The sequence below is a fragment of the Rhyacophila brunnea genome, unplaced genomic scaffold (assembly GCF_057557595.1).
Source record: "Rhyacophila brunnea isolate RB1 unplaced genomic scaffold, BYU_Rbru_1.0 scaffold_22, whole genome shotgun sequence".
NCBI lineage: Eukaryota > Metazoa > Arthropoda > Insecta > Trichoptera > Rhyacophilidae > Rhyacophila > Rhyacophila brunnea.
The window spans coordinates 7,214,814-7,236,347 of record NW_028232882.1 but is presented as its reverse complement, the minus strand read 5'-3'; the positions used below and the strand labels follow the sequence as shown (position 1 = coordinate 7,236,347).

General features: G+C 35.0%; 1 protein-coding gene across 3 annotated transcripts in view; it reads right to left on the bottom strand.

The window, feature by feature from the left end:
- Positions 1–226: 226 nt before the first annotated feature.
- Positions 227–21,534, bottom strand: part of Axn (protein axin) — a 262,982-nt gene continuing 241,674 nt past the window's right edge. For all 3 annotated transcript variants that reach the window (XM_085949346.1, XM_085949344.1, XM_085949345.1), the window contains 13 exons: positions 21,160–21,308; positions 20,369–20,483; positions 19,081–19,239; positions 18,466–18,635; positions 15,369–15,515; positions 13,311–13,425; positions 11,883–12,026; positions 11,111–11,216; positions 7,769–7,997; positions 5,289–5,438; positions 4,661–4,852; positions 3,239–3,412; positions 227–1,678 (listed from right to left, as the gene is read on the bottom strand). In XM_085949346.1, the coding sequence (XP_085805472.1) occupies positions 1,552–1,678; positions 3,239–3,412; positions 4,661–4,852; positions 5,289–5,438; positions 7,769–7,997; positions 11,111–11,216; positions 11,883–12,026; positions 13,311–13,425; positions 15,369–15,515; positions 18,466–18,635; positions 19,081–19,239; positions 20,369–20,483; positions 21,160–21,308 (1,977 nt within the window). In that variant the 3' untranslated portion in view covers positions 227–1,551. The remainder of the gene's footprint in view (positions 1,679–3,238; positions 3,413–4,660; positions 4,853–5,288; positions 5,439–7,768; positions 7,998–11,110; positions 11,217–11,882; positions 12,027–13,310; positions 13,426–15,368; positions 15,516–18,465; positions 18,636–19,080; positions 19,240–20,368; positions 20,484–21,159; positions 21,309–21,534) is intronic.

The following is a 21,534-nucleotide window of genomic DNA, read 5'->3' as shown; positions in this document are numbered from 1 at the left end:
CCGTGACTCGCTATTCAGCGCTATTGATATTAAATGCGCGCGAGCGAGATATCATGATACACGTATGTCTAGCCGTGATATTATACTCAACTGTCATTGTTCTCCCTTTCTCCTCTGTTGTAAAGTTGGCATAGTGAAGGACAGAAATGGTCACGTGTTCGTTTTATAGGATACTTTTGAGTTCGCCTTAGGGTTTTAGGTTTAAGAGTTTTTGGTTTTTTGTTTTAGTTGAGTATGAAACTTTATCGAGTCCAGGAGTTCGACGCATGGTATGAGATCTCGCCGACCGCTAGCTAGTTCGTAGTCTTGCCACGTATGAAATCATTGCCTCGGCGTCGCGACTCGCGTATGTTTAGTATGCGACGGGTTTTAATTTTAGTTTTAGTTGAGTAAGACATTTACATCGAATTGACGTCAGTCGCAAGCCGGAATAACGGAGTTCTGATAACGCTAACTGACTACGCGTTTATCTGGTTTCGTCACGTCAAGTTTCTCGATTTTTTAGTGTTATAATTGTAATTTGTAAACATAAACTGAATTCAAATTATATGCGTGATTGTATAAATGGATAACTACTGAAACATGAGTGACTAGCGCCACAGTTCCAGCTGTACCTGTCTCGAAAATGGGACATTTCAAAAAGCCGACGTATTTTTAACGATTCTATTAAAGCTGATATTTCAAATACTAGTAAGTATTTTGGAACAAGTTTAGATACCAAGTATTTTTTTATACTGGTAGTAAGTATACTTAGTCTTCAAAATCGACCAGTTTTCCCACCTCTACTGGTTACGAACCAATGGTTTTGTTTGACGGTGCGGTCGGTAGCTAATGAAACACGGCATTTTACCTACTTGTGATACATTTTGGCAAATATTAGTTGAGAATGTCATCTTTTTGGTAGGGTATTTAGAGAAATAAGAATCTTATTTCAAATTGCTCTAGTGATGTGTCAAATTGTCACGTACACCCTTTTGATTTAGTAGAGCAATATTATACATCATCAATGTATGCAATTGATAAAAGGGCACATGAATAAAGGTGATGTCACATTGTCAAAAAAATAAGACAAAACTTTTATACTTCTGAGAGTACAATAGATTGACTTCAAATGTGTCAAAGTGTAGACCGAACGTGACATAATACCTTTATTCATTCGTCCCATGAAAAGATATTACAGAAATGTAAATACGCCAACTGTAGCCAATCAGATCACACTGTTTACAGCATATAGTTAAAAATGAAGTACCCAAAAATTGTATACAAAATTTTAATAAATGATTAAAATCGTCTGCTCCGTCGCAGTGTCGCTAAAATAAAACATAAAAAAAAATTGAGGCGATTGCGAATAAAAATCGTAGCACATATTACTATAAAATAATGCAAATGTTTTAAAAAAATAACTATGTATACCCGTTTGTATGCGCAAAGCATAGTAATAACATATAATAAGTACTTTAATAAGATTGCAGGCATGATGTGTGTTCAAAACTGGCGTCAGGTATGTCACTGCACTTGGTTACTAGCACTGGGCACGTCGCGTCGCGTTTTTCACTCAATGTTTTTCACCCGCGCCATCACTTTTCCCTCCCACAGAGGCAGAATGTCGAAATCGTTGAATATCTCCTCTTGGATCGGCGTGTTGTTCAACTCTTCGCATTCGGTTTTGAAGAAATATCTTTAAAAATAAAATGATAATTATTTACAATGACATTATTAATGGACGACGCACTCGGTACAGTAGCTAGCAAGTAAATTCACTCGTAGCGATATTCGCACGTGCATAGGTAGACGTCACGCAATATCCATTATGCGATATCACGCATCGGGAATTTATAGCAATATCACCTTTATTGTAATGGCGTTAGAACAGTGTTTCTAGTATCAATGTTCGTTTGAGCGAATCCGTTGGAACCGAACCATTCGGCAGACCCAACAAAAAGCATCGGGAATTTATAGCAATATCACCTTTGTTGTAATGGCGTTAGAACAGATTATCCCATTCGGCAGACCCGACAAAAAAGTGAGTGTCATTTTTATTTCCAGATGCTTCGTCCATATTAATGTCATTGATTATTTATAATTGAGTGTTGCGGTTTCACAACTCACAATCTCCGTTAATACCTGTTGTGTATTGGTAAACAAAAATAAAAATGTGACGTCGGTTAGTAATTAAAGTAATTAATACCTACTTTGATTTAAAATACAAAAGCCGATTGCCAATAGTAACTCAATTTGGAAAGCGCTTCAGAGAATATTGTAAGAGACATTAGTTAAAATTTGTCGCAATTAGATAGGATACTTATAGCATTGTGGTCGATGTGCGTGGACGCGAATCCCGAGAGACGCAGGTTCGATCCTGCTGGGTGTCATATTTTTTTTTCTATTGGTAAATATTTTTTCAGAAGTGTTTTCAAAATTATGTATGTTCAAAAATACAACCGTTTTCTTGGTAGGTACAGTTTTAAATATTTTTTTTTTTTTTTTTGTGAATATTAGTAATGTGAGTTTTGCTGTGAGACAATGGAGATTGGTAGTTAGAAAATAAGCCATAAGGATAGTGTAAGTTTAACAACGGCAAAAAAACAAAAACTATCGGCCATGATAGTTCAATATTGCACTCTCAATCGATGAAATAAAGATTGTTAGTTTGTCGTGCTCAACCCTGTTAATCTTATTTATTACTCGTCTAAACTATCAACCTCTTACAATGTGGTACATTTATAATGCAAGTCATTTCGCATCGCAAATTCAATTGTGGCAAACATCAGAATCGGACTCTGATATTTATTTTCAAATGCCACATTGAGAGGTAAAATGAGGTGAATATTAAAAAAAATTGTCCTATAAGCCTAAAAGAATTTTTTATTCACTATTACAAGTTCGCAAATAAATCTCAGAAGATAACTGAAATTCGCCACAAATTAATCTGTAATGTGAAATGATTTGCAGCCAATTTAATCATAATTCTTAGAAAACCTTTTGCAGATTCACTTTCATTTAAAAAAAAAAAAAAAAAAAAACACCATAATATATAATAGGTGAAAGTTTCTTCAACATCTTTTGTTTGTGGCATAATTTGTAGAAGTAAATAAAGTATTAAAAGTTTTATTTATCATCCACCATAGCAAAAAGGTAACATTGCATTTTATTTATCAGGAGCTCACAGTTTGAGATCTGGCCGCGTCAAAAACTTAACTAATCGTCTCTCAGAATATTAATTTATCAAGTGGTATACCTGTAGTTTCCTTTCTTGGGCAGGTATTCTTTGAACTGCTTGAGAGTGACAGGGGCGGCAGGTATTTTGGTTCGGTATGGCATCTCCTCTTCCAGGAAAGTGAACACCACGACTGTGGAGACCACTTCTGAAGGCGGGAGGGCTGCCACAGCTTTCCCACTCGCTTGACCCAACCTAAAGATCAATCACAGATTAGCATTCATGACTGCGATCAAATTTATTTATTTACTTGGCAAAAACATATGAAATATTAAGTAAACAGTTACAGAATGCTTCTGTAACTATTGAGTATTGACACTTAGATTAGAGATAATTCTAGTTATGTGAAAATTAAATTATAATGCATAGCATGACTACAACAAGTCTGACATCTCGCTTGGCGAATAGACAACCGCTGGACAATAAATGCGGCTACTAAATGACCAGATCCGCCCTTAAACCCTCTGGATTGACAAACTCACCATAGGTAAATTTACAGGGCATCGAAGAAGACAGAAGAATTGAAGGAGTTAGTTATTAAGCACTGATTAAGTCGAGAGCATTTATGTTGACCACACTGGATGACCAATTTGGTAGCTGCAATCAAATCCAAAACTAATACCATATTTGAAACAATATTTTTTCAAAGCTAACCATTGCTTGCCTGAACAAAAACGATGCATAAGTGCGAGTGAGAAAGTATTCGGCACCCTTATAATCTCTGCGACACGCGCTACAGTAAGATAAAAGGTTTACAGATGTGGGAGATGGTTTGCTACGGTGTCGCGCCAAATCTTACTTTATTGCTTAACTAAGCGTCAATAACCGTGTTGCTAAAATTGCTATTTTTTGTGTTAAACATAAAGTCAGTGGTAAATATTTTTAGTTAATTAAGTAGAAAAGATGGTTCTGTGTGTTGTATTAAAATGTGGTAGCCGTACTGATAAGCAAGAAGATGGTATTACGTTTCATAGGTAAGTTGATACATGTTCGTGATAATTTATTTGTATATTATTACGTATTTTAACATCAAGTGACCTAGTGTTTCTTTAAAATAACTTAAATTATGGATATCTTTACCTAATGGTTGCATTTTGACTGCTTAAAAATACTATATAATGTAAAAAAATGTCTAGTGCGAGCACTTTGGGCGAGCACTAGCGAAATGGTCTATGGTCTCAAACATTTGTATACGAATGCGTTCGCTCGCCCACAAACCAAACTCACGGCACGCAGCTTCATTTAGCAATGCAATGGGTGGCGTCTAGATGTATCTGTAGTTTAAGACCGTAACACTACCATTGGATTCGGTATTTTTATATTAATATTCCTAATTCTGACATGACAACTATGAAAGTCTGCTTGCGTCTCTGAAAGCAAATTGTCTGACGGAAAAGAACTGTGTATTGTACGTCAACCAAATGATGTAGAATAGAGCGAGACCTTTTGGCGTGTCTGGACGGATGTGGGATGGGTGGCGGGGGCATGTGGTGCTCCAGCAGAAGCCTCCGGCGCGCCTCGTCCAGCTGGGTGGGCGTGTGAGGGGAGGGTAGGGGGGGCATCTGGGGATCCGTGGCCACTGGCTGCCCTGGCCGTTCCGTTGAACCACTGCGGCTGAATGATTGACGACCATACCTGCAATTCACATAACAATATTAGATTTTTTCCATCCATAATTTCTTTTTTAAGTCATTTAGCAAAAATTCGTCGCACTGAATTTATGGATTCCATTTGAGATCAAAGACAAGAGCTATTCTTTAGCTATTTTTGTTAAAAAAAATTGGATAATTTGACTAATTCTGTGTTTCAAATCAAGTTTTTTAAACTATGTATTCAGACCTAAATTTTTATTGTGAAAATATTGAACATATTTTTATCCTGGTAACATTTCTGAAAATTTATTTCTCGAGAATCGAGATTCATCTTTTCTCAATATTTCTCGAAACACGAAATTTCGATCACAACCTCTACCGCTAATGTAACCATTAGCCTTAGCACTGTTTTTTCATCTTATCTCTCATATTATTTATATATTGATTAACTGTGGATATTAAATGGAAAAAGTGCTTACTTATCATTGCTGGTGGCACCATCCCTTATCCAGTTGAGGATTCGAGAGTCAGGTTGCTGGGCGGAGAGGGACAGAGTGTGTATTGGAATATCCGATACCACTGACACCCCGCTGTCGGTCAGTTCCGTCAACGTCTTCCTGCTTTGCGATCTAAAATACATTCCAAATTTAATTCATTGTTTCTGATATTTTACACAATTGAGACATTTCATAGATCTCCATGGTTTTCGAACATTTTCATTTCAAGATTTCCCTAGTGGAAAAATATTACCTGACTACCAGACACAATCTATCGCTCAGTACACAGATTTTCAAATAAGGGAATCAAACTGCACACATCACACCTACACTAATTTCTCATACCGAGTTGAGTTGTGAGTGATATTTAGTTTTGATTAGCAGTTACTGTGAAAAATCACCTTTAACCCTTTATAGGTCATAAGCGAAAAACGGATAGTTTTGAGACCGGCAACATTAAGGTCTATATTTCTATAATTTTACAAGTTATAAACACCCTTATGGGTTTTAATCATTCTCAGATAATGCACAGCGGTCTTGAATCTGACCAATCGCCCTGAAGTTTGCACATATTGAGTATATTACGAAAAATGTGTCCCGGTCAGTTATCTGACCGGTGTCCATTTAGCGACATGATAGCTGCCAGTTTTTCAACAACAGTGTTTTTAAGTTCTTGTTTTTTGAAAATTGTGACTTGTTTACTAAAAACAAAGTATGCACATTTATACTATACATACAAATATATAGTTTTTTGTATTTCACCTATAAATTGTATGTGTTATAGTAAAATAATATCAAATTATTGAGTGGCATGTCGAAAATCTAACCTTCCTTTTTGATTTACATAATATAAACACTAAAAATAATTTCTAAACCACAATACATCTAATTTCATATAAAAATATAGTGAACTTTTACAATTAGTTAGTTTTTGTGGATAATTAGTCGCTATCGAGTTATTTGATGATATGTGTCATTCTTTGAAAAAATGTTTTCCATAAAAATCGCGGGTAAAAATAATTGTTTTTGTTTTCATTCAAACTGTAATATTTTTTTGAAATACATATCTCAGAATGAAATAAAATAGTTATGGAATGTTATATGTATAAGTAGAAGCCTATATTGCCGAACAAAATTTTGTTTTTATTGTCTGAGGATGGAAAATGGGAGAAGCGGAGGTTTCAGTGCGAAAGACCTTGAAGACATGGGTAAAGACGCATTCATGAGATTATTTGAAGGAATTACAGAATACCAATGTATGTTGGATAATGAAAAAAAACCTATTACACATCTTCACTTTAGAAACAAGTTGGCTGATCAGCTGATAGGATCTTTTACTTCACGAAAAAGGGTTGGTCGACCTCCATTTCCTGACGATATCAATTCAAATCATTATCCAGAAAAATGTACACTTTGTAGATGTGGTTATTGCAGCACTATGCTGAAAGTGATACGAAGCTCAGTAACAAATTGCAAAGTATCCCTTTGCATACCGTGTTTTATGCCGTATCAATTGTCTGAACAAAAGAAAAAGCCAACAAGGCCTTAGAAACGTTTATTATTTTGAGAAATTTCTATAAAATTGATAAAGTTATTATTATTGTTACAGAAATAAATGAAATTATAATTTTTTCCTAAAAAAAATTATTAAAAAAATTTTTTGTGAACAAATATTTTTTTTACCTAAATGGACACCGGTCAGAAAACTGACCGCTGGGAAATCGATAATTACGAAAAAACTATATACATTTCAAAAAAAAAAATATTTTTTCTGTTAATAATAAACATATAATAAAAAAAGTTAATGTTAAAATATATAAAAAAAATAATTAAGCACATATCTTTAAAAAAAAAAGTTGTCCTATAAAGGGTTAAAGAGGTAAGTCGTCATAAATAGGTACTAGGATTCGCTAAGCTTTTACACGAAACAAATAATATTCATTATTTACTGATAATACACATATACTTTAACCTTTTTTTCCATGTGAAAGACAGTTGTTGTCCGAGTTGGCCTGGTAATCAGTGATTGTCGGTTTGGCAGACAATGGGAGGGAAGTGCAATCATATTCAATTTCGACTCTATGCGAAATTACCTGCACGTATGCTAGAATCTATTACTGTGCCTCTAGCATTCGACGTGAAGTCCCATGGTACACACTTTGAATACTATTGTTATATCTTTATTCCTCGTTACATATTACACACACAATTGAAGAATGTGATCACTCAAGAATAGGTACTGCGGAACTCTGGATCAGCCTTCTCCAACTCTTCCTATTCTATGCAAGCATTATGGTGGATGCTATTGGTTTTTCAGTAAATTCCTTCACTCTGTCACTCCAACTCATCAGTGTTCACCCTTTGCACTTTTACCAGGCACACAAAACAATTTATCTTCACAATCAATCACTTCAATTTAAAACGGCTAAAATTTTAATCTAATACATGGAAATAATACAGACCTTCTGGCCTGAGCCTGCCTTGCGAACGGCGGTACTCCTTCACTACTGGACAGAGTGTCAGTGAAATCTGGAACGTTGACTCCCGAATCAGCCGAGAATGCTGATTGGAGATCGCGAGGTCTGCGAGGGTGGGAGTGGGGACGTGGAGGGGGTGGCGGAGGAGAGGGGGCGACACCTCCAGGGGATCTAGCCGGAGTTAAGTCTGACCATACTCGAGATACATGCTGATCTGCAATAATGACAAAAAATAACAACGTTAGTGTGTATTTTATCTTGCCACTTGAACTCACGTAGCATTGGTGACGCCAATTGAAAGGGCAATAACTGTGTTCAAATAAATTGCTTTGAATATCGATATATTTTACTTACGTGAGGGTGAGTTTAGATAGACATTGTTTTATTTTTTGTTATACTTACTTGTATGATTTCACATTTTTGATTAATTTTTTTTCCTATATAGTTCATGTCATGTTGTGAACATCTTGGAATTATAATTTGTAATGTTCACTTGTGTAAATAAGTGAATTTGATTTTTTCCATCAAAGTTAAAAAACATGAAATCTACATGATTAATTTTTTAACCCTTTAACAGCCACTGACGAGTGGTTCTCGTCATGGGCGTCTACTTTCGTGCGCCCGTGACGAGCGAAACTCGTCGCGCCGTTTTTGAGCCTAATATGAGTCATATATTTATTTTTTCAATTTTAATACGTGTATTGACATCTATGGGCAAGCTCTGCAGGCAGAAATGTTTGAAAAGTCAAATACATCGCGAGAATAAAGGGGATTCCCGAGAGGCCCGTTCAGGGTTACCGATTTCTTCCCATGTACTGAGAAATTTTTGACTCATTAGTTCGCACCGCTATCGCGTAATAATTGGTCGTCGGTATGATAGTCTGATTTGCGTTCTAATTGAAAGAATTTGCATTTTTTCTTATTGAAATTTAATTTGTGTTGAGTTACGAAGTGTTGTGAGTATTTATATTTATATTTCGCGTATGATTTGCGTATACAAGTGTTATATTTACGAGTATACTTATTGAATTGAAACATTTTCGATGTTTTCAGATTGAAAATTTTATTAGTGTCGAGTGACTAAGTACTGTGACTATTTTTATTTATATTTTGCATTCAATTTGGACAAACAAAAGTGTTATATTTACGAGTTTAGTTTACCAATTTTTCCAATTCAAAATGGATGAATATTGTGAAGATGGTGAAATTGACAATCTTTTAGAAACGATTGAATCTGAAGACGATAGTGATGATTCCGAAGTTGATGAAGTTGACGATACTTTGGAAGTTGAAGAAAATGAACCAACTACATCCGAAGCTACTGAAAGGCCGACATTTGAGTGGAAATCGGATTTATTTGACCCGCGCGCATTTTCATTCGATGATACTGAATCGGGATGCAAAGGAGATAGTTTAGCTTCGGATGCAATTGAAATGGATTATTTCAAGTGTTTTATCCACATTTCCTTTATTGAAATGATAGTGCGAGAGACAAATAAACAATTTAAATTTGCTACAAAAAATATCACGGTTCTAAGTGATCGTTTACGACGATGGATAGACTGCACAACCGACGATATATACACATTTTTGGGAGTGTGCATGCTCATGTCACGTAATTCTCGCAACAAAATTACTGAACACTGGTCTATCAAAAGACCGTTGTTTTCACCGTATTATTCCGAATCAATGTCCAGAAATCGTTTTGAGCTCTTGCATCGAATGTTGCATTTTAGCGATAATGAAACCCAAATTCCCGGAGATCGATTGTACAAGATAAGACAGGTCTTGCAAGAGCTGAAAATTTCTTTCAAACAGTACTTGTATCCTTATCAAAATTTGTGCATCGATGAGAGTCTTCTTCTCTTCAAAGGGAGGCTTTTATTTCGCCAATTTATCAGAACGAAGGCAAGTCGTTTCGGCATTAAAATTTTCGTAATGGCCGATTGTAAAACTGGTTTTGTGTTAGATATAATAATTTATACAGGGAAACAAACAGAAATTCAGAAGAAAAATTACATCGGAATATCAGGCAACGTTGTGGTGACATTACTTGAACCGTACTTGGAACGAGGACATACGCTTTTCATCGACAATTGGTACAGCAGCCCAACATTGTTCAAGTACCTGTATGACCACCGGACAAATGCCTGCGGAACCGTAAGAAGAAATCGAATTGGGATGCCGAAATTCGTAAAAAAATTGAAGAGAGGGGAAACCGAGACATTTCACACTGACGAAATGATGGCATTGGCGTGGAAAGACAAAAAAGACGTGACAATGTTGACCACAGTGCACAAGAATGTATTCAAACCGACGGGAAAAGTAAACTATGTGACAAAAATTCCTATTTCAAAACCCGAGTCCATCGTGGACTACAACAAAAACATGGGCGCTGTAGACCAAAGTGACATGATGCTTTCATCCGTAAACTCATCACGAAAAACCCTGAAATGGTACAAAAAACTTTTTTTCCATCTATTAGATTTATCATTACTGAATGCGCATATATTGTACCAACAAAAAACTGGTAAAAAACAGCCCTTAGGTGACTTTCAGTTGAACGTTATTGATCAACTGATTCAAAAACACAAGACACATCCAAAGACAAATTTGAAGCGGAAGGTGCCGCTACCCACTAGGCTTACGGAGAGGCATTTTCTGGGTAAAATACCACCCACGGACAAAAAAAATAGTGCCACCAAAAGGTGTTACGTATGTTATAATACAAAAAACAATAAGAAACGTAGGGAAACGCGGTTTGTGTGCAAGCAATGTGACATTGCACTATGCTTTGAACCGTGTTTCGAAATTTACCATACGGAAGAAAACTTTTAAAGATGTTTATGTGGACAGTGAAAATAATACTGATATTGCAAAAAAAAATGTGTATTTGTAAAATTTATAAATTTTATAAATTTTTTTTTTGAATTTTTTAAAAATATTTTTGAACTATTTCTTGTAAATTCGCAGTGTTGTGATAACCCTAACCTTGGTGCAAATTTTCCGACATTTTCGTGAAATTATGAATGAAAAACCCTTTCGACGAACTTCAAATGATGTCTCATAATATGTAAGTGCTAGATATAAAATTTTCCACTGATAATTTTTTTTTTTATATATTATTTAATTCTTGGGCCCTGGAGATTATACCTAGTATTATCAGCTGGGCTGCTAAAAGGTTAAGGGAGTGTAAATATTACCCAATTAAATTTCTTGTTTGAAATACGCCACGGTCTTTCTCGGTAAACAGCATTTATTTATCCTCAGAACATATACCGGATATCTGTAAAATCTACTTATTATAACACAACATTAAACACATACCGAGAATATCCTGATCATTGTCATCATCGACCTGAAGTTTGTCTCTAATGGCGGCGGCAAATAATCGTGGAGGAATCGGTTGACTCAGACCTTCGTCCACGTCATTCTAAAATACAATTTATAAAACATTAATTATTGTTGACAAAACAGTTAACTATAATCACATTACCATAATGATATCCACCAGATCTTGCGTGAAAATGCAATGCATGGAAACAAACTAATAACTACCAAATACAGTAAAACCTCGTTAGTAAGAACACTGATAATTCGAAATTCGCCGTAATTCGAAATGATTTCAGAGTCCCTGGCATATAAAAATATTCAATAAATCGTAATAAAGTACACTATTTCATGAGCCAATCATTGAAAATAGTGACAGACTTTTCTTAAAACATCAAAAATTACTTATTTTAAGAAGGTAATAAAAATAATCCTGACATTCTATGACCCAATTCGGTAGGCACATCTATGATCGGAAACGAAATTAATGAAAATGAAAATATTTTTTTTCTTCAAAATTTTAATATTTTTCCCCCATACATTTCATAATTTGTAATTCGAATTTTTTTTCGATTTTCGGTCCCATAGAATTCGTATTAACGAGGTTTTACTGTATTCATTTTACTTTGAGATTTTTGTACTGAAATTAATTAAATCTTAACATCTTGATGTTCTTTTAATTATAACCAATAATTAATTAATAATAATTTTAATTAGCATGTATTGCAATTTGTAAACTACAAATTAAATGAACATAACCTCAACTGACCTCCATTAATTTCCGATCAAGTTTTTCCTGCGTATCGCGGTCTCTCTTCACTTTTTCCAATTTCTCGATCAGCAGAGGGGCAAACTCATCTGGCTTCAATATGGCGCACTGCGGTTTCTGGTGCTTCAATGTCCTGGGCAACAACTACATGGCAAACGGCAAAAATGTACAAATTTATTAAGAAAAAAAATATCAACATTCATAAAATTTTACAGATTGAAATTAAATATCTGTGAACAGTTCCAGTCAGTTCAGAGAAGTCGTCATCGAACAGTGGATGAAACCAGAGACCAGTGATGATGTAAACTGGTCAGGTACCTACTTGGAAAGTTTGAACATACTTAGCGTTTATAAATTTCAAATGTTGATTTTTCACTTAACATGTACATGGACAAATATAATTTAGTAAACTATTTATTTTATTCAACGAATAACACACGAGATTTCAGAATGTAACATTCTATATATTAAACATACATAATTTGAAAACATCTCATGAAGCAAAAATATGACACCCGACAGGACTTGAACCTGTATCCGCTGGATTAGTGCCAGTGTGTTTTTCCAATTAAGACGATACATCAGTGAAACGGCAAATAATTTTCAACTATAGGCGCGACGAAATTTTGGACTCGCTGGCATTCGGAGAACGAACGTCGAGGTGTCAATACGTCAATTTGTTTCGTGACGGCGACGGGGGTTATGTTACCCATTTACATGAAAAAGAAAACATGTCAATGAATATATTATTATTGTTACTAATAGAACAATAAACAGAACATTAAATGGACGCATGTTGGATTTATATGATAAATTATATTTCGTTCGGTATGCGTCATTTGCACCTGCGACCCGCAATCCGCGCATCGCCTAGCCATGATCTTTTTAGACCATGCCTCAACTGAGGTATAGCCTTAAGCCACGGGCATCCTACTTAATTACGAATCCAGTGGACACAGGTTGAAGTCCCGTCGGGTGTCGTGTTTTTTCCATTAAAAGATTTTTTCTAGCGTGTATATCCATGAGATGTTTTCAAATTATGTATATTTAATATAATTTAGAACATATCTACAAAATTTTGTACCGAATGGGACTTGAACCCACAACCCGGGTAGTGAGCTTTACTGATTAGGCTTATGACTAAATTTCGGTAAAATGAAGGTAATAATACAAACTTCGATCCTCTTCAATCTCTCAAATATTTTATTTTTAACTACTTGCCACTTATCCATTCACCAATATTATTTATTGAATATAAAAATAATAATTGAAAAATATTTACTTGGGTTTGTAGTGAATGGTTGTCATACAAAAACCATTCAGATACATAAATAAAACATGGGCGTGTGTAAAATCTATAGATTCTCCATAATGCGTTGTTACAACTGTATGAGACACAGAGAAATTATTTTGTCGATTAGTCCATACCATATCTCGTGTGTGCGTGTCCCGGTTGAGTGTGGCGCTCTCTTTGATGGCTCGTAGATGCCGCGAGTGTTCCCGACGCGCCCCGTGACCAGGCCGCCCCACGCTCATTCCATCGCTACAATGTCAATTGACATTAGCTTTCATATCATATTTCAAAATCACAATACTCTTTATCATTTTATACATGGCATTTACTTGCAATAACAGAGATGAATCTAACAAAAATATGTAATTTCACACTATGTGTCAGTAGTGAAGGGTGGAGGTAGGCTGTTAAGATTCCCCATAAATAGTGCACATTAAACGCTGTTAGTGATACGTATTACATAGTATGTATGTTAATTGCATAATTTTAGATATGTTATAGATAGATGAGTATTTTTTGACTATTACCTATTATGACTTTCGCAGGGTTTAATTGAATTTTAAAACCTAACCAACACCATCTGTAAATTGTAGTCTTATTTCAATGAAAACAAATACGTATGACTGACAAAGTTCAGTGTGCACTATTTATGGCGGATCTTAACAGCCTACCTCCACCCTCCGCCACTGCAATGCGTGATGACACGTGTCAAAAACATAAGAAAAGAATGTTTAAAAACTTAACGACAAACAAATGCCGATATGTCCGGTATTTTATTTTGATTATATTTATTGCAGTGGGCATATTGATTTAGTAATAAAATAAAGAATACAGGTTTTGCTATCAAAAACATTCCTACTCAGTATAGCAACATTTTCAAGACTAATCGTGCACATTTGCGGGATTTTTAAATAACAATACAATAATAAATATTATATTATACAAACATAACGCACTTTTCATCAAGTGCTATGACAAACTCTACATAAAAAATATTTAATAAAGCAAGCAGATTTATTAGAGTAAATATAATATGTATAGTTTTGCCAATGAGTATTTAGTATGACCATTCACATTAAGGTGACGCATCAGTGAAACGCCAAATAATTTCCAACTGTAGGCGCGACGAAATTTTGGACTCGCTGCCATTCACTGAGAGAATCTCGAGCCAGAAGCACGTCACTTTGCTGCGTGATGGCGACGGGTCAATTAATTCTAAAATCGTGTAAAGATGACTAAAAACGTTACCCATTTACTTTAAAAAGAAAACATGTCAATGAATATATTATTATTGTTACTAATAGAACAATAAACAGAACATAAAATGAACGTATGTTGGATTTATATGACAAATAATATTTCGTTTGACAGGTGTCATTTGCACCCGCGACCCGCAGTCCGCGCATCGCCTAGCAACGATCTTTTTAGACCGTGCCTCAACTAATGCATGGCCTTAAATCACACATCACGTTAGTAAAAGATAAATAATTAAATTCAGACGGAAGATACCAAAGCTATCTTATTTATTTTATTATGATTGAAAAAGTTATATAGTATTATAGTATATCACATTTTGATATATTGCATATTCCGACAAAGGGCTTTAAACTTTATGGTAAAAATTAAAGCATCGAGAAACATTTAATATGAAGAATATTTTATTCACAAACATTTCAGGAGTATTATATGGATGATGACAACGTTTTTTTTGCCTCCTTCATGCACAAGTATCACTATTATAAAAATGAAGGTTTAGCTTTCTATTGATCTGCAACCATAAGAAAAAGTCAGTTTGCGATGTGTTATTTTACTGATAACTCATACCAAACTCTCATTGACGCGTCAACACAACACTTGTGATTTTCTTGAGATGATGTTCTTTAATTAATTACTTTAAATAATTAATAAAAATTTAATAAAAAAGACTATTTTTGCTTCTAAGCGGAGCATATGGGCCTCCACAGATGGAGGTTGATAGTTATTTTCACAAACCTTTCGGTCCCAGCTATAGAACAAACACACAGTAAAAAAAACTTCCGGTGATTTTTGCCAGATGCGGGATTTAAATCTACACCTATGGCACCAGACCGATCAAATATTTAGCAAAAATCTTTCTTGATTTATATTTGTAATAGCGACATCACGGTAACAAAATCATAGTGTAGCGTTTTCCCTGGTTTGGTTGTACTTACACGCTGCTGCCTGACATGGACAAGGCATCTGAGTCGGTTCTTCCGCTGCTCATAGACTGCAGTTCCGAGTCCTGTCTAGACACGGGGCAATACTCCGAGTAGGAGAGATGCGGGTGAGAGTATACTGAATAATTCCTTCTGGCACCTCTGCGCTCGTTCAACAATGCAATAACATCAAGCGCATGCCACAAACGAAGCGGGAACAATTCAAATTCGGAATCGGTCGTTCATTTGTTTCCGTTGCGTCAATTTTCAATTTGTTTGTTATTTATTGCATGATGATCAATATTGTTATGATGTGTTGTGAATTTAGCATTCAAATGATGATTGGTTGGAGATGTCGTTTTTGTTAATATCGTTGTGTAGGTGTCATCGGGCAACGGCAGGCGGAGAAAAAAATGGCGGCAGCCACACGACATGGAGGGAGAGGGGAAAAATAAAATATAAATTGAAATAAAAAAAAAAAATCGGATGGTGATAATAAACATAAAAACAGGAAGCAAATTAAATTAAGGGTTGTAAATTATTAACATGGGAAGAGACATTAGCCAAACATCGATTACTCATTGAAAAACTCAATGTAGTAAACAGGAGTAACGTGTAATTTTAAACGCTTTTTATTGGGTCATGTCTATTCGCAAAGATACATGGATAATTTTTATGACAATAATTTCTACAAATGGAATTTGAATTAAAATTCATACACAGATAGAATAACATATTCATATACAGTCGAACTTGGTTATTATGAGGAAGATGGAACCGATTGAATTTGCTCATTATAAGCATTACTTGTTACATAACATTTTTTGCGCCATGTTCTATACATAGAACATAAAAAATCTGAAAACCATCGTAAAAATCCCCGAAACATCATGGCATTCATAAACTACAAAAGAAGTTGTTTATTGTAATGAAGTGCTGAGCCACCAGCTTTATATGCAATTTCAAACATATGTGTGGATACTTTTTCAATGTTGTCAGCGAAAACACCAATAAGTATTTAGACACTTAACTAGTGTCATAAACGTAATCTGATCTCGGCGGCATCGGTCTAGTTAACTGCCCGGTCGGATTTTATTGCTTAGGGTCGAAAATGTTTTTAAACGATCCGACACATTAACAGTTTTGCTCGGTATACCTGAGAAGTAGCTCGTTATAAAAGTGAATGTATGGAGAAAATCATAAACTAAAATGTCAATGAATGTTTCCTCATTACATTCGAGATATCACTATTTCCTAATAATTCTTCGATCGTAATAACCAAGTTCGACTGTAATAGAATTATCTTTTCTTTATGGACGCACCATAAATATTATCCACTGTATAAAAATTATAGGGTAAAACAGGGATCTAAGCATATCATGCCACTCTAACATTGAACTACCTACTGTGACACTCTTTCACGTAACACTCGAAAGTCAATTCACCATATTGGTCTGGTGAAAAGACTATGTATTAACTAACATTGGACAACATCAATATGTATTCCTTGTACACATAGATAAAGAAAAGTGAATTTTAAAAATTATAATTTAAGAGGCGATTCAAAGATTGAAACAATAATATATATTTGTTATATGAGAGAACATATTGACTTTTGAAAGGCAAGTGATTTTTTCAGATTTTTTGTACAATTTCATCATTTCATTTGCTCTTGTGGTCTGACAAATCAGCATATTGAACATAACGTCTCTGTTCTGGCAGAACACACTAACTGGAGAATACTAGTTTTGAGTGATTTGACTTTGAAGTTGTTAAAAAGTTTGAAATAATGGTCTATCATGTGAGTTTATTAAGTAATCGTAAAAAGGATGACTTTGAAACAAAGACTGTTTATTTATTAAGAAGGTTTCCAGACGGTAAAGTTTGAAATAAGGAACATTTTGGTACTAACTCAATATGTATTTTTTTCGAATTAGTGTCTTCTGCCAGAACAGTGACGATAATATGCCTATGCTTATTTTGACATCTTTAATGACACATCACATGATTACAAATACACATTGCATTGTGAATTGATATTTTTGTTTTATTGAAATATTAGTATATCGTGGGGGTTGCGTTGCTACCAAAAGTTGGTATATCGTTAATTTAGGTATTTAGAGTTATTTGTCTATATATAAATAGGTATGCTAGAAAACAAATTCAATATTACAAACACATTATGACTGATTTTAGACTCCATGACATAATTTCGGGACTTACCAACTTTCGGCAGTAACCCCACGATAATCGTCACTCTGCCTTTCAACAGTCAATATTTTCATATCCAATTCAAATCAAGCAAATTTTGAACTGTTTCTATAGACAGTCAATGTGACAGTCAGTACCTGCCTATTTATGTATTGCTACAGTTACTGTAACAACATGATCTCAAAATCTCAAAGGCCTCGTAAGGGTTTATATCTGCAAATGATCTAAAATTTATGTGCTTCGTCTACTTCTTTATTTTATGACACACGTTTCATGCACATGGTCAGACACCAAAATTTACATTGAGTTTAAGTATGTCATGATATGATTATTATCAATATGTGTGTGTGTGGTAAGGGTAGAAAAGGAGCTATGAAATGTGGAAAAGGGATTGTTGATAAAATTTTAAGTATTAAGTAAGTAAGTAAGTTTTAAGTTTATAATTGAGTAGTGTGGTTGGAAACTCTAATGAGAAGATAAGGGAACAATTAGGGTTTAAAAAGATAATAATTACATTATATAAACTCAAATGTAAATTTTGATACTCGAAATTGGTAAAGCTCACCATGAGAGTGAATCACTAGTATTAAACCAAAGTTTTATGTGGCCAATACCGAGTGATAAACCCATTTTATAATACACTATCTATCATCATATAAATGCTAAGCCTCTTGAATTAATATAATTAATTAATAAGATTAATTTTAGATCATTATAATTAATTTACAATCGCTGACATTAATTTAGGGACTGTATTTCTATGCACAATAAAATTCTAACTACTCGGATGGGGGTAAAAAAAACATACATCTCGAATTGTGACATTTATTACGAGTAGCAAGCAGGGGTGAAAGTAAAAATTAAATTCATTATGCTGGTGAGAAAAGTAGATGCAACTGACCCGGAGAAGGTTTCTGGCTGAAGCCTCCGCTTCTGAGTGGCCATGAGGAGGTCTTTGGTGAGCCGGTGCGCGGAGGGAAAGGACTGCTGCTGCTGCTGATGCTGGCTTAGGCTCAACTCTTCGCCTTCGTGCAGCGTGGCCAGAGCTGGCGCGAGCGTCGACGCGCACAACTGAATCACAGGTCATTACACAAATCACAAGATGGAACACATCACAACCGTATGCATATCTCTTTAATTACGAAGTGAAATTATTCTTGAAACAGTCTAATGCAACTCCAAGCGAACAATTTGATCCGAGTTTGAAATAAATGATAAATCACACGAGAATCAATCAAAGTAATCATTATCAACCACAATAGAGCATAGTTCATCAACTAGCGCTTACTATCCATAAATTACAGGTTCAAGTACCAATGATTGCATTAAATTCATGTTTTTTCTGGATTTTTGTTTAACAATCCATCATCCCGCAGTCATTTTGGATGATCAGCTGATATCCGTCAATGCTTGGGTGATATACCCACTCAGTAACTTCAGGTATCTCGGTGGCTATTTTTAAAAATGATAGAATAAGTTTATCAGTCATGAAACTGGATATAAACATTGAACAAACCTCTTTGGAACTGGATGAGTTTGAAATGCTACCGCTAGATGGAGTGGACGAATTGGAGGAAAGAGAATGATGCTGATACTGGGTGGCTTGCGCGTGCTGAAGATACATGTCGGACCGGAGAAAGGTAAGGTAGGTAGACTCCTTTATTATCGTTTCTATCTGTAAACAGTAAACGAGAAACATTTCAGTTAATTTCAGTCAATAAACAGATTTCAGTTAATTTTTATAGTTGTGTAACACTTTATGTTTACCTCGTATGAAATTGTTTCAAATTTATACAACACATCGACGTTCAATCTCCAAAACCTCACAAATCCAAAACAAATGATCAAAACTGTGTATTTTTTTTTTACAATAGAATTTCAACATGTAAAAAATGAAAACAAGCACTATACAAAATGACATCGATTCCTGCACCTCCTTTCCATTATGTCCACCGTAAGTGGAAGTATCACATCAGGATTATTGAATTGTTATTATCTTGGTTGCTTTAAGCCAGGCGTGTCCAACTTCCAAGTAGGTTGTGATCAACTTAACAAACGTATTATGTTTGTAATATTAATACTATCGACTGAAGGTCTTTGATGGAATTTGATTTTAAATTCTAATGAATTGAAGTTTTGCACTATTCCATTTGAGTCGTTTTTTGCGTCCCGGGTTTTGCCTTTAGGCATCTTCAGGCACTGTGTACACTCAACAAAAGGCAAATAAACACTGTCAGTGCCGAAAGGCGAAACCCGGGTCGCAAAAAACGACTCAATTGGAATAGTACAAAACTTAAATCCATTAGTATTATGTTTGACTGAAGACACTAAGGTGTTACAAAAACAACATTTCTCTCACCATCACAAAGATATATTCAATTTCCCATTAATTGTAAAAGTTTTATGAGAATTTTGGTCTTCTTTTGGTCTCATTGTCAAACTATTCTCCTACTGTCCAAAGAGCCTATTGCGCAACGGTAAAAAGAATCTACACCACAGTATAAAGTATTGGGATTTACATCTTCTCTTTGTCTCACTCCAGCGGCAGGATGCAAGAATATTTAATACAAATCTCATTTTTGATCAAAATTGGATTTATGAATTTTACAAGATAGACTGATGATATATTGTTTCATTTACATTGTATCAAGAGTAGGTACTAATGTGTGATACATTCTTAATGAAAAAGGAAAAGAAAAAGACATCCATTGACAACCTGCCGACGTATGAATGAATGAATAATCCGTAATCAAAATAATATTATGACATGGTAAAGTTGTAAAATAAAAAGTTGTGTATGTTACCTCTGATTGCATAGAATCAAAGATGTCGGCTTCAAGAGGCTCCTCATCCTTGAGGCCCAGCTTGACTTTCCGCCGCACGTCGTCTGGTATCGTTAGCTGTGATTTTCGTAGAAATCTGCAAAACAAAAGCATTCTTAACAAACCGTAACAGTTAGTATTTTCTCCCCGTACTCACGCGTCAGTGTACCCGGCCAATTAATCGCAAACTTCTGCAAAAGACAATAAATACCTATTCACTGTGATATTGAAGAAAATTAACAATCACCTTGACATTACAAAGCAATAATTGTGTGTTCACTACAAATAATATTAAATAATAAGGATTGGTCTCATTTATATTTTCGATATTCATGGGCAAAAAACTAGTAAGTACAGCACTGGAAAACTGACGAGTCTTTCTCGAATGTAAAGCTTACTGATGACAGACTCGTTTGTTTGGCCATTTATGACACTTTCAACATCCACCGTCAACATGACATTTAAAATGCATTTAGTCGCTTGTCTTTCTCTCGCATTTACTTTCTAAGGTTTGGAGGCATATTATAATGTGGGTAGAATAGTGGCAGTGCAGGTGAAACATTTAGGTGTTGGTACTGTTACTCTCAAATGGCATTAACACCGTTCCAAAGTGATTTCGTCGTGACCGCAATACCAGAAGAATATGTCCTTCCTTCAAGATATTTTGTTTTATTATAATCAATATTACAATGTCTATCCACCAAGGATATTAACAATTAAAGTGTGTTAACACCATAAAAATGGAAGTCGGGGTTATTAAGGTTATATCTCACTTGTATATGGCAGAGACCATGGACTTGAGTCGCTGAGGGTCCTTCTGTTGTTTGAGTCCCTGGCAGGCAAAGTAGAAATCCAGGCGGTCGGCGTGAGGCGCCCCCGCCTCCCGGACAAAATTCTGGAATAGCCGGACTCCCTCCGCGTCCTAAAACAAACATTTATAAATCGCTATCCACAAGTTGCGAAATGGATTCTTAAATCTGTATGTACGAAATTCAAAATAATGAATGTTTTAAATCATTATTTTCGTGCTTAGACAAATCCGTATGCAAAAAGAAAAAGGAAACGAGGGTGTAATTAAGTGTAGTGCCTTCCTGAAAAGTACTGATTTTAACCGTTCACCTTTTATCTATTTGAAATATTGTGAGATA